The following is a 13,875-nucleotide window of genomic DNA, read 5'->3' on the forward strand; positions in this document are numbered from 1 at the left end:
TTTATCGAAATCTCTCAATGGTGCGACTAATTTAAAGCGATTCCCATTTCTGTTGTGATTTAAGGAGATTACCAAACTATCCGCATTAGGTATACACAACCGCTTACGCAGGGTTACACCATTTCTTTCAGCGAGTCTAATAATGAGCATACACCTGCAATGTCAGTGAGGGGGAGGGCGACAGAAATGGTTTCTGTGCTTGTTATTTCCACATCATCTTGACTAGTTAAAACAGGCAGTGAGGACAGGGCCCAACATAAACAAACCACACCGACCTGCTCGTGTTCCTGCCGCAGGAGACTATTGTTCCGCTTGTATGTGGTAATCCAGGCAGCACACTGGGACTGGAGCCACTGCGACAAGTTCCTCCAACTACTTTGCTGTAAAAAAAAAAAAAAATCCCCAAACTAATCGTTCCCCCGTCCGGTAATTCCTATCCCAGCGTCGGTCGACGTGTGGCAGCGTCCCGTGCCCCGACAAAGTGCATTGTTAATCAGTAATAAACGATAATTCGGGTCAAACTTTGGCTCATATTCAGTGCCGTCCCGTCCGGTGATGATCAGCCATATCGCTGCTGCTGTGTGGATCCCAAGTGGAAGCAGTGGCGTGATCCCGGAAAACACCGCAAGGGGTTTACGTTTGCCTGCGTGTGTGTGCGTGTGCGTGTGTGTGTTTAAGGGAGAGTGTATTAGACCCTTTCACATTCACCCCCACCTCTATCCCCTCTGTCTTAAAAAAGTAGAGTCAGATGGAATAATTTGAGGGGCAACATCACCAGGGGAGATTAGCCTTCATTATCCAAACTGATCTGTATTTAAATGTGCACCTCTGAGAAAATTCAAGTAAATAATGCATGGCAATTATGGAAATTAAGTACTATGATCCACAACTCGTTAGCTGGCGCCGGGAATAAATAGACAGCAGTTGTCACCTTTCGTCTGCCCCATTAAAAACCAACTCAAAAGATTTTAAACTTTTGATTCCCCCCCCCCCCCCCCCCCTTCTTTTTTTGGTGGTGCACATATGGTATGAATATTTTACATATTTACAGTAGACTTTGAACGAGATTAATGTTTCCCATCTTTTTTGAAATTGTGTTCACTCGATTCCAACATTTCCTTATTGCTGCGTTTGTAAAAGAAATTATTTTTCTGAGTATCACCCGGCAGCCTCGACATATTACGTCGTTTATCACAAATGACACAGCACAGTTGGGAGTCTCTGGCATGCGTTTTGTCGCCACCTTGCGGCTAAATTAGGGAAGTGTGTCGTGTTTGCGTTATTTGATATCTAGAATCAAATGGTTAAATCTGGCGTCATGATTATATAATAAGCATTATTATCACCAATAATGATGTACATTTTTTTTCTTAAATTATTAATATTTTTTTATTTAATTTCTTCGCCCACGCTGGGGGTCTGCAACCTGGAGCTCTAGAAAGCCAAGTGGCTCCTTAGAAATTTCTCAATGGCTCTTTATAACTTTGGATAAAAATGATAAACGACTGAAAATTGTTTTTAAATATACATACGACAAATAGCGGTTTTAGCAGCTTTCCCACAATAGAATGACAAGTACCAGAAATAATGTTTACACCAATTGTTCTCGACAAGTTGAAGCTATATGCCTTTATACAATTGTTCACACATATCAGCATCCTATGGAATAAAAACGTACCAATCCTCCTTTTGCTAAAGTTTAGTGTTTTTCTTATTTAAGAAACAAAAATAAAATGGTGGTTCTTTTAAAAATGACAGCACATTTATTTTTGAAAAAAAAAATATATATATATATATACGTTGTCTTTTTTCAAGTAGTCATGTATAACATTTGTGGCTCTGATTGGGGTTTATTTAGCTGCACTGAGAGCAGAAATTGCATTTTAGTTTATAAAGGTTGCAGACCTCAGAGCATTCCACAGAATCACTTAACAAATTGGTACGTCCGTATCAGCATTCTGCGAACACAAGCTTACCTTAAATTGTAAGAAAATCAACCAACAATGTTTTCCTTCTGCTACAATTTGAAATGTAGAGGAAATATCATTTAAACATACCTTGATATTGGGCACTGGCCGGTAGAGGTCGCTAACACTTTGCAGCTGCTCATGAACAACAAATATCGCGGTCTGTCTTGTTGCTAGGCAGGTTGTTAGGGGCAGCGCAGCTGTCAGTTAGCTGGAACGGGATTAGGAGCTTTTATATAATGACGACACATGTATTTATTAAAGAAAACGATTGTCACTGCACTTGGTTACTCAATCGATGCTGTCCTGATTCGTCGGGTAACAGTAGCCGACACGGTAGTGTCGTTTTTTTCTTGAAAAAAAACAGGAGTTTGCAATGAGGCTAACTCTGTAGCTAGCTAAACAGCCCAAGTATGCTAATGTAAATAGCTAGCTAACATTTTACAAGATAGCTCAAGACTGGCTGGTTTGTGTTTTTACGTTACACTGTAAACACTTTAATATAATATCTAACTGTGTGTTGTAAATGATGGATGAAGCTCAAGAAGATTTATTGGAACACGAAGATATCAGCCTGACGCCGTTATCACCACCTTACAATATTCCTCCTCTTCGATCCACTCGGCTGCACATCCAGAGAAGCAATGTTTGCTCTCGGGCTTACTTCGTGGTGGTCATGGTCTTCTTCCATGTTTACATCTTGAATGTCATCGCCCTACTACTCTATGTGCACTACAACAACGGCCCCGGGGATTTAGTAAGTGGAGATGGGGCGTCCCCTGCTCCAGTCATCAACACGGACAGGCGCTTGCCCCAACCTGCTCCATCAGGGAGAGAGTTACATGTGGAGGAATACAGTCAGAGTTTCAGCCTACATCGTATGGAGGGGATACGGGTAAGAGCTTTGGTATAATTTATAAGAACTTAAATTTCCTGGTTTGATTCCTCCCAACACTGATCATAAGTGTAATATGAGACAGTACTGCTTGAGAGTGAGTATTTTAAGCAATTACAAGTAGAAAACTGCTAAGTCATTAGCAAAGTTTAATGGTAATTTTATTTTTCCCAATGGGAAATTATTTTGCAGCATGTCCATATATCAAGCAAAACATAGATTACACATAAATAGGAAAAGAAAACAGCCCATATTGGTTTGCAGATATAGGCATGCAGATCCTCACTTTTTCTACATTAAATTAAAACTATGTTCTGTGCTCATCCAGGTTGGACATGTTCAACATGTGTCTGTAGTACCAGACAGAACACACGAGATGAAAACACTCAGTCTGAAACCTTTGCTGTTTGGTAAGTAAATTGTAACACTTGAATGAAACCTGCTATCTGTGAAAAACTCAGTTGCATTTTGGTTGCTATTTAATCAAAAAGAGTGGTTCACATTCTTTGATTTGAAAACATGAACTGTCCTGCAGCCATTTGAGGCGTCTGCAACGTTAGCAAGCTATGCCTGATACAGCCACTTTGACAGAACGCCTAGAAACACTATCAGAGAGGGTAACTTGAGTGTACATGGCAGCTATGAAACACACTGCAAAATGCTTTTCAAAGAAGAATGGATTTTTCCCCAAATAACAATAAAATAGAACAGAAAATAATTAAATGTGCCACTTTTGTAGATCCCTAAACAGGTTTTTAAGAAAAGTTGTTCTATCTTTCATTCTCAGAAGGCAGTGAACATCCAGATTATAATAGACATGACAGCTGTTAGGCTCAGAAAAAAAATAATGTGGAAGTTACATTTCAGATGTAACTGCATTTCCCCATAAGTAAAACTGACGTTTTTAGAAATATGGTTTATTTTGTAAAAATTATTAAACAAAATTAAAGTGACAGAAATGATGCTGCAATATTTATTTAACAAAATTTATTCAAAAAACACGGGATGCATTTTTTCACAATTCAACAACAACCTTCAGAAATATATACATATATATAAAGAATGAAACAGATAGATTTTTTGCTTCACCATTATTAATTAGAAAATACAATAAGCATATTTGGGTAGAAATAAAACTCAATAAGGAAATTAATTAGAAATATATAAGCCATCAACATCAAGTTAAAGTTTAGAAACACCGTATTTACATTTTATTTCCTATCATCTTCCCATCATCATTTATGACCAGCTTTCATGGTGACAGTTTCTCAATCCTGAATGTGCTGTAACTATCATTTTCAGTCCTAAACTGCTTTGAATTCCTTTTAAAAAGTCAAACAAATAATTAAAGCTGTAGCTTTATGGCAAGCTTCTAAACTCTATCCACCCCGGGTGGTTGATCTCACACTCAGAATGTTCTAAGATTCTGCAAGATGTTAGTTCCTGCACCTGTGACTTTTCCACTTGCGCACAGCTGCAGTGAGGCTTCTGTCTTGTCTTTGCCAAGCATAAGCCTTATTGACCACCAGGCGTTCCCCCTGGACTGTCCCAGTTACTAGGAAGGTGCCGCCTCGTGGATGCTGTCGGGTCATGTTCCGAACACATGTGGCATCTCTCTCTAGCCATAGTTCAATGCGTGAGCGAATCTGTCCACCTAGTAGAGACCCGCGCTTTAAGACATCCAGCTTAGCAGCCAATGAGAACTGAGATAGACTTACTGGACTATACCTAAGCCTCGTCAGACGCAGCTTCACAACTGGGAGGATAATAGATAAACAGAAATGCAATATTGACTTTTGTTTTCAATAAAAGAAGCAGAGTGTTTTTGTTACAGGAGACATGTCGGTACTCACCAAAATCATTCCTACAGAAGGTCTCCAGTGTCTCTTTTGGGGAGGAGGCCTCCTCCAGCTCACAGTCCCGACAGCTTGCCTGAGGCACTGAAACCGTTAAACCACCAATTGAATAATTGGTTTAATGAACTCGACTCAATCACACGTGTGCGGTTGCTCACTTTCGCGCGCCCCAGTGTAAGCAGTTGTGTTGGTGATGGAGGAGATGCACACGAGGTGGTCTGCAGGATACTGGTCACATCGCAGGATTTCAGGCCAGGGGTAGCCATAGCAACTCATGATTGGGGCACAACTGTCCCGCACAGATTCACACAAACTTCTGCAGGGGGAGATAAACCTGTCAAAGATGGCATGGAGAGGGAAATGGACAGCAGAGATTAGAAGAAAGATTTTAAATACCTAGTAGATTTAGGAATACACACCACCCAGCTAAAATATGCTAATAATAAAAAGGAGACAGTTGTCCTGTGATTAACTAAAGTTTCTGTGTGAAACCATAGCATTTTTTTTCTGAGATTAGCACTAATTAGCATCATTTCTAAATGGTGTTATCTATTGATGACCCTGTCGGTTTTGGTTGAAAAAAGTGTTCTTTCTCGATCTTTCTTTTCCCTCTTGAAACTCTTATTCTAAGGTGCAATTTGCTGCAGTGCTAATGGCTCTAAGAAATGACAAAAAAAGAACGCCACAGTCTTTTGAGTCAGTTTTTTTTTTTTTGACACATTCTATTCTACTTTGTGGAAACAAAACATACCTGTCTAGGCAGATCGGAGAAAAAAGAGAGCAGAGGAAAATGCGAGCGTCTGGATGGCACTCTCTGGCCAACAGTGGCAACCAGCTGGCGCTCTGCTGGACAGCCTCAGCTGGGGAATCATGGCCTAGGAGGTTAGGGATCCGCATGGTGTCATAGCCAATGTTGTGGCACAAGGCCATGCTGGAAGGGATTGGCACACATCGAGAAGAGAAGCGGGGATCCCACAGTTTACCATCGCTTATTAAGTGTGTGGATCTGAAGTTAGACGGAGCACCAGGCTCTCCCCACGCTTCTCCGTCCTCTGCTGCAGCTGCAATTCCTTGCTTTGAAGAAGGAAAATCTCCAAATACATCTTCTTTCCTGCTGTCCACACTTGTCAGGTCTCTGCCCTGGTCCTTAAGCACAGATTGAAGCACGTCTTCTGTCCTGATATGTCCGTCCAGCTGTGCTTGACCTCTGCGTAGACTCACCAGTTTGCTGGACTCAGCAAGTATGAGGAGAAGGAGCAAAGAAGCTAACTGGGAGAACATTGTTGTCAGAAAGTTATAACGGGGGGGGGGGGAAATCAAGAAGTGACGATGATCTCTTGGTTAAAGTGGAGGAGATGTTGTCAGAATGGATGTATTTATAGTGGGTGGTGAACAGATTTGCATAGAAACAGAAAAGGGGAGGTGTAGAGTGCTGTAGGAGGTAGGGACCGGGTGCCAGGAGAGAAGTGCATTAATTTATTGAGTAAATTTAATATTGTTTGTCAGATTTTAGATTTTGTAAGGGGATGTTTTTATAAACAACTTTTAAATTGACATTTTTCTTCTTCTTCTTCTTCTTCTTCTTCTTCTTCTTCTTCTTCTTCTTCTTCTTCTTCTTCTTTACACTTTAAATCGAGGACCACATTTAGTCCTTGGTAGAGAATTTCCTTTACTCTTTCTGGAGGCTGCTAGCATTGACTCAGGACTGCAGAGAAGATTTCTAATCTCAATAATTGTATGTAACTCTGTACACTGAATGATTAAAATGCTGGTAATATTGGAAACAATGATTTCCTCAGAGCCTGAGGTAATTATTGACCAAGTTAACAACAACTGAACTCTGTATGGGCAGCTCTACATGTGTGAGCATGTGCAGAGGATATAAACAAAATGTCCCACTGCGTCGCCATGGCCTGATTCCTGCTCTGACAAGCAGGTCACTTCCTTTCCGGGGGAGAAAGACAGACAGCCATGGGGGGGAGAAGAGGAAGTCTCGGTCCCTCTTCATTCATATCAGTTGTCCAGATTAATGAGGCTTGACTGGACAATGGGAATTAACCAAGGGTACAGTATAAAAGACATGGTTGCCAAACAAGGCTTCTACTGTACAAGCAACCAACCTGCCGGAAGCTCTTTATCCAAAGGGGTCTCGACATAGAGACACAGATGGGTTGCAGGAGAGAAAAGGCAAATGATTAAACAGTGCATCATAATAACTACATGCATTTAGTAATATGCATGTTTAAGATTCGACTGCCAATCAATCTGGAGAAGATTTTGGAAATTGGAACAGATGAAAAAACTGACTTGGCCTTTATTTTGCTTTCATTCAATACAATGAGGTAGTTTTAGGTTGTGTGAAATGAGAACAAGGTTAGCAGATTTAAATTGTGTTCCTGCATTATGGTAATTGATTTTAGCATTTTCTAATTCCTTAACGCCGGTGCTTCCTTTCTCTATGTTGCCACTCATTAAAGCTGCCTGAGGGACAGGCTATACCACAAGAGACTCAATGTAGACAGACTGAGGGGAATAACCTTCACTCGTTAGATGCACAGTTCATTTACTCATTATGCCTTATAGGAGGACCTTCATGTAAATATTCTGATATTTACTGTACCTTCCTACCTTTTTTTTTTTTTTTTTTTTTTTTTTACAGTAAGTGCCAAAATAAAACTTATTTAGAGATATAAATATATGGCATAAACTACTTTAGTCAGATCAGACTAGAAATAAGAAAAACACACCCTGAGGCGATTGTAGCAAAAGGTGATCCGGTAAATGCAAATGAGCGGCACACTTTTCAGCGTTTAAGTTGCGAAGAAGTTTGAAACCGTATGTTTTCCCTTCCATCTGCACTGATTTATGTTGGTCTTTGACATCGAATTTGTGGTATCTGTGTGTTGCCTGATAACATTTATTGATGTGTTTTCATGTTTTTCTGCAGAGATCCCTGGTTTCCTATCCGAGGAGGAGTGCCGTGTGGTGATACAGCTGGCCCAGCTCAAAGGTCTGATGGACAGCCAGGCAGCAACACCTAGCCAAGATCAAACAGAGTTAAACCAGCCGCTGCTTTCTCTAAGCACAGAAGAGGTCTTCCATCTGTTGGACCTGAACCAAGACGGGTTTCTTCAGAAGCAAGAGGTATCCTCAGGATAACAGCACACCCACATTCAGATGCAGGAGGAATATACATTTCTAAAATGGAAATTATGAATTGTTAAGTTATGGTTTGCCTTTTTTTGTGAAACGACAAAAGATTTTGTTTCCCTTCTAGATTGTGAGTCATTCTCGTTCTCGAGATGGGACGTGGTTAAGCCCTGATAACTTACGGCAAATACTGACTGGCCTGGAAGCCTCTCCAACAGGTTAGTCCTTCTGTAACTCATATGCATATTTCTAAGTGCTCTGGGTAATAGTACAGAAAACGCTGGATTGCTATGCAAAATAGGAAGGTCTGGAATTTGATAGAGGTATTTTTCATGTCTGAATAATTATGAGAAAAGAAAATAAGTGCTAATAAGTGAACATTTATTTCCAGATTTTCTTGTCTTTCAACTCATCCACTCTCTTACAGAGTGTGTTTTTTGTTTCTATTTCAAAACCTGACCTTATTTCTTTTTGTTTGGGATTTAAAAAAATATTGAGAACTCTGGATATTTTACTCTGAAAAATATGCAGGTTTGTTGTAAAAATATGTAGAAACCTTCAAAACTTAAAAATGTGGATTCATTTTTAGAACTTCAGTTGGCTTTTCTCTAGGATCTTTGGATACATTTTCAGAATTCTTGAAATGTATCTGTGTGTTTGTGTGTGTGTGTGTGTGGTCCCTGCTGTTGAAGAAGAGACTGTAAATAGCTGACTTGTGGCTGCGGTTGCGTGCGAGTGTTTGTTAAGGCAGGAAGAGGGGTGACACCGTTTTGACCCAATACCATTGTGCCAGGCGTCCTCCACATCCGGAAGGGCCTCGTCCTATCTCATTAAAACCCGATTGTCTGCCAGGCCTTTCACTTAATTTTCCCCCGGATACCCTGTATTCCCCAACTCCCTTGTCCTCTAGTCACCTCTGCTATGGCACCCCAGAGCTATTGTTGCGACTGGGACACGGGTCTCCCAGGGGAACTCAGGACAATTTTAGCTGGAAGAATCAGCACATGGCTGAACAAAGAAGAAATGACTAAAATCCAGGAGCCAGAAAGGTTTTTCACTAAACAGGAATTCAGGAATTCATTCCACTGAACTGGAATCACAACCCTGCATACTGGAAGACTTGTTTAATGAGATCTCCATTTTGCTATGTGCCTTGCAGGAATACTGACACTCGGAGAGTTTCGGCGTGTTTATGATGTGTCCCAGCGTCCACGGCAACAGCGAAGCGGGAGCCTGCATAGTCACTTTAAGCAGAGAAACAGACATACATGGCTCTTTCAGGGGCTTGGATCTCACCGCGTTCTGCAAACCCTCAGGAAAAGGTCCCTATCCATACACACTTCCCCCATTTTGTTTCACACATACAGCTTGTATTAAAATGGAGCACTTTTCTTTTGTTTCCTCCTGTCTCCTGCTCAGAGTAATCGCTCTGACTCGTCTGCCCTCTGCACTTCTGGAACTAAGTGAGCCACTGCAGGTCTCCCGCTACGAGCACGGAGACTTCACCAACGCTCACTATGATAGCAGCTCGTCTCAGTCAGAGACCACCTGTGCACACACACGGCTGGCAGGAAACACGTCTGCTCTCACAGAGGTCTCCTGCAGGTGTGCAGCTGCTCACATCTCAGATCTGGAGTCCAGAAATGCAGGATGCATTATATAGATTTGCTCTTTGACTTTCAAAATTTTGCTATTAATAATCAAATGTAATAAAAACTGAGCCACTAAGGAATCAGTACTCCTTTTATTCTGTTTTATTTGTTTGCTTGTTTTTCTTCAGGTATTTGACAGTGTTATTTTACCTCAGCTCTGTTGAGAAAGGTGGTGAAAGTACCTTTCCTGTAGCTGACAATCGTACTTACGATGAGAAGGTGAATTTGGATTTGTGTACATCCGTTTGTATGAAGCATTTTTATGGAATGCAGCCAAGCGTAGACACCTCATGTTTATTGATTATGTGTATTTTAGGCTCTGGTCCAGGATGGAGTTGATTTGACAGACACTCAACAGGCGTGTGGCAAAGGGAACCTGAGACTGACCCCAACTGCTGGAACAGCTCTCCTCTGGTATAATCATCTCTCTGATGGCAGAGGTAAAATAACAAACAACCTTTTGTTATATACATAATCTTAACAGTGTGTCCATTAACCCATGTTGCTCATATTTAGACCTGAATCAAATAGATCCAAATATGAGCATCTTTTTTAATTTCTAGTATCTATGTTGGTGTTAATATAAACCAAAAAGTTTGAGTAAACCATCTTTGCTGTTGTTTCCTCCGTGTTTCTCCAGGTTGGATGGGCGAGTTAGACGAGTACTCCCTGCATGGTGATTGTCCAGTCAAGCGAGGAGTAAAGTGGGTGGCCAACAGCTGGGTGAATGTGGACCCCTATCACCAGCAGCAGGCTCGCTACCAGAGACTAGTTGCTCAAAGGCATCAAGCCAAGTCTGGTACGGATGAGCACTATCAGTCTCTGTCACACAGCGACCTCCACCTGGATCTATAGCCAGACTGTGAAACAACATGACATCAAAACATTGCTTTGGAAATGGAGTCATTCCGTCTAGTGAGGTCTGACTGACATTTACACATCAGATGATGAGGAGGACTTTGCAAAAGTCAGGAGCAGCCCGCATTATTTTTATAGATGTTGCTATAAAGGACCCAGACTTTCTGGTCATTTTAAAATTACAGCATTTTTACACTAAAAAGTCAGTCCCAAAGAGCTGAAAACTTACATAACACTAAGATCAGCTGATATATAATGTATCTGTGTTCCAGTTTTATGCCTTTGCTCAATTTGTTTCTATTTCCTAAAGCTGTGATCAGCAGACGCTAATCATTTGCTTTAAGTTATATCATAATCCTCATTTCTTCATAACTTGGCCAGTTTCTTCTAAATGCCACAACTTCTTAAGTGAGGTTATGCAATAATTTAGCCAAGATCAGTTTTTGTTAGATTTTTTTTTACCTTTAACAGCAAAAGACAGTTTATTATTGATTCTCAGTCAAATTGTTTGTGTAGGCACAGCACTAGATTTAGATGCCTTTATTTGTTCTTTAATGATTCCTAGGTTAATGTTGTATGGATTACCGAGCTCAAAAGACATTCCTTTGACACATTTTAGGTACAAGAATTGAACAGAAATATATTTAAATTAGTTATTGTTAAAGAGTTGTGAAAATCTCAAGACTACATCAGTTTCATACAAGCAGGTCGGGCCTTTAAGTGCAAAATTTAAGCGATAAAGGGAGGCTCTAGACTTTTGCATTGTTCTTAGTCAATATGATAATTGCACATAATAGCATCACATATCTCTTTTTATAAAATATCATGATTTTAATACTGATGGGGCCAATTCCCTAGAACTGAATTCATAAGAGACATTATCCAGAAATTTAAGAGTGTAAATGTTTCTAACCTTAACCGCACCTTAAAAATATATAACTGATAAAGAGCGATAGCTATTTCTAAACAAAATGAGGAGAGATGCAAAAACGTGCAGTCAAATGTAAGAGATAAGCTAGCTAGTGTGCATTTTGTTTTGGTTTGTGAGGCTTTTGCCCCTGCTTCAGGTTATTCTTATTTATTTTCTTATTTATTGCTTTGAAATTGAAGCCTTTTGTTAGAAGTTACCACAATGCTCATCTGTGAATGTGTTTCCTGAGGGAAACTGTTTCTCAGATCTTTTCTTTTAGCTCTGTACTTCATATCTATGTCCAGAGACAATGATCTGTTATCATGAAGTGTTATTTAATAGGACTTTGTTGTCATCCTGTGAAAAACCAGGAGTCAGGATTTAAATGGACTGGACAGAATAATACACAGACAGTCGTTCAGGTAAAAGACAAATGTAGGTCTTTGATATGTTTTGCTGAGTGTTTTTTCCACACAAAAATATATTTATTGTCTCAGACTATTTATTTATTTATTTATTACCACAAATTGGTAATTTTATTTAAAGACCTGGGTATTTATAAATGGTTGACATTGCACCCAATCTGTAAGTGTGTACATTGTACTTGTATGTGTTGAAATGTTTACTGTATAAAGCTATGTTTTATTAACGGTGTTTGAGCGTTTTTTTTGTGATGACGTTGGCCCACATTTTGGCCACTAGATGTCGTCCAACATCAAGTATGTCCCTCAAATCTGAAGCATGAAACAAAACTAATTTAGACAAAGATTAAAACCACAATTAATACAATTAAAATCACTTTTTTAATGTCACAAGATACATTGGCTTACACAACTCTGTTATTCAGATATATTTGCAGAAGACCTTTCCTACAATATAACTCAAAAGTTATGTTTCAATCTCATGAGATGGAACAGTTAATTCTTAAAATTGTTAATGTCATTAATAAATTATAAATGTTAATAAGTTAAACCTGAATTTTAACAGTACGTGGTTTTGTACAATCACATGATAGTCCCTAAAATTAACAGTAGAATACTTAGGACTGCAATAATAAGTCAAAAAGGTTATTACAGCTCACAAACATTATTAACTATCATTACATTGGTTTTAGACATTATTTTTGTCCCTTGTAACATTTATAACTCAAACCCTTTCACTGATCATTTAGGTTTCTAAAATGGAGGTGAAGACTGGAATTGGTTTCCATCCTAAACTTTGGGCACCTATAATTGTAACCATTGTCTGCTGGAAGATACCATGTAGGCAGCATTTAAATGTTTTTCTATTCCTTACCCCTATGGTACAGGCAATCTCAGTAAAATAAGGTATCACTGAAAAGTTTATCTATTTTAATTCAAATAATAGAGTGAAGCTTGCATATAAATCAGTTACAATTATATATTTTGTTTACATGTTTGTACATTTTGACAGCAAGTGAAAACCAACAGTATTGTGAAAAAAAATACATTATATTTAAAGCAAAGACAAAAATATTTTTTATTAACCAAATGTTATTTAACATCCAAATTATGGCCTACAAAGTCCAGTGCAGAACTGCAAACTTTACAGAGACACCTGCAACTAGGAGGGCAACACAGAAAATGCTATTGCTCAAAACATATCCTGGATGCTGGGTCCAAATATGTAAATGGAAAGCTGAGTGAAAGAAAAACTTGCAGAAAAGGTCAACGATAACTGCAGCTTTTGGAAAGTTGTATACCAAACCATGTCAAGGATATGAGAGACATTCTAAAGGCATGTACAGTGCCTGGAGTCCGTGCATCAAGACTTACCACACACACATGTATCCATGGGCTTTAACTGCCGCACTCAGGAATCATACACAATGCCAGAAGCCTCTTACCCAGGCTAAGAAAAGAATGACAGGACTGTTGCTCAGAAGCCTTATTTTCTAATGAAAATAAGAAATCACGGTCACACAGTGAGGAGGACTGTGTGACCCTGAGGAGGAGGAGGAGGAGGAGGAGGAGGAGGAGGAGGCAGAGGAAGCGTAAAGAAGAACAGAATTCAAGTTGTTGGGGAGCTATATCATGTGCTGTTGGTCCAGTGTGTTCCAAAAACAGAACTGCCATCTACCATGAAATCTTAGTACACTTGATGATTCCCTCTGACGACAAGCTTCATGAATATACTGATTTAATTTTCCAGTCGAACTTGGCACATAATGTAAGATTGTAGTGGAGGAATTTTGATCCACTGTCTCCAGGAGAATTGTGTTAATTGAGACTTATTAGATTGCTTTTGAACATGAATCATGATCATATTTAAAGTCCTTCCACAGCATTTCAGTCGGAGTAAAGTCCAGACTGACTCAGCCAATACAAAAGACTGATTTGAGAGGTTTTGTTAGACGTTCAGAGATGGACATATTGCCTCTGAATGCTTCAGCTTATTATCTTGCTGCATAACCCAGCTGTACTTGAGCTTATGGCAATGAACTGATAACTTAAGAATTTTCCGCTTAAGGACATAATTATGTAATCAATTATGACAGGTACTGAAGCAGCAAAAAATCCCCAGATAACAGCAATAGCATCACATCTTCCTGCTGGTATGATGTACT

General features: G+C 39.5%; 3 protein-coding genes across 9 annotated transcripts in view; 1 reads left to right on the forward strand and 2 right to left on the reverse strand.

The window, feature by feature from the left end:
* LOC102217376 (cyclin-dependent kinase 17-like) overlaps window positions 1-644 on the reverse strand; it is a 47,946-nt gene extending 47,302 nt beyond the window's left edge. For 4 of the 7 annotated variants that reach the window (XR_002752621.1, XM_023331996.1, XM_023331981.1 and 1 more), the window contains exon 1: window positions 276-644. The gene's annotated coding sequence lies outside the window, so the exon portion shown is untranslated. The remainder of the gene's footprint in view (window positions 1-275) is intronic. The other 3 variants (XM_023332004.1, XM_005811221.2, XM_023332025.1) reach the window with 3 other exon arrangements.
* A 1,447-nt stretch (window positions 645-2,091) lies between these two features.
* On the forward strand, window positions 2,092-11,942 carry LOC102219774 (transmembrane prolyl 4-hydroxylase-like). The gene is made up of 9 exons (XM_005811231.3): window positions 2,092-2,862; window positions 3,191-3,272; window positions 7,666-7,862; window positions 7,996-8,086; window positions 9,028-9,190; window positions 9,288-9,473; window positions 9,649-9,739; window positions 9,837-9,960; window positions 10,161-11,942. The coding sequence occupies exons 1-9, from the start codon at window positions 2,494-2,496 to the stop codon at window positions 10,373-10,375; spliced, it is 1,518 nt and encodes a 505-aa protein (XP_005811288.2). The 5' UTR covers window positions 2,092-2,493; the 3' UTR covers window positions 10,376-11,942.
* LOC106700021 (secreted frizzled-related protein 2-like) lies at window positions 3,884-6,016 on the reverse strand. Its single transcript, XM_014473385.2, has 4 exons — window positions 5,470-6,016; window positions 4,877-5,052; window positions 4,716-4,802; window positions 3,884-4,618 (listed from the first exon to the last, which is right to left on the reverse strand). Exons 1-4 carry the CDS (start codon window positions 5,997-5,999, stop codon window positions 4,299-4,301), a joined length of 1,113 nt encoding a protein of 370 aa, XP_014328871.1. The 5' UTR covers window positions 6,000-6,016; the 3' UTR covers window positions 3,884-4,298.
* Window positions 11,943-13,875: the final 1,933 nt, after the last annotated feature.

Source organism: Xiphophorus maculatus, chromosome 1 (genome assembly GCF_002775205.1).
Source record: "Xiphophorus maculatus strain JP 163 A chromosome 1, X_maculatus-5.0-male, whole genome shotgun sequence".
In the NCBI taxonomy this organism is placed as follows: domain Eukaryota; kingdom Metazoa; phylum Chordata; class Actinopteri; order Cyprinodontiformes; family Poeciliidae; genus Xiphophorus; species Xiphophorus maculatus.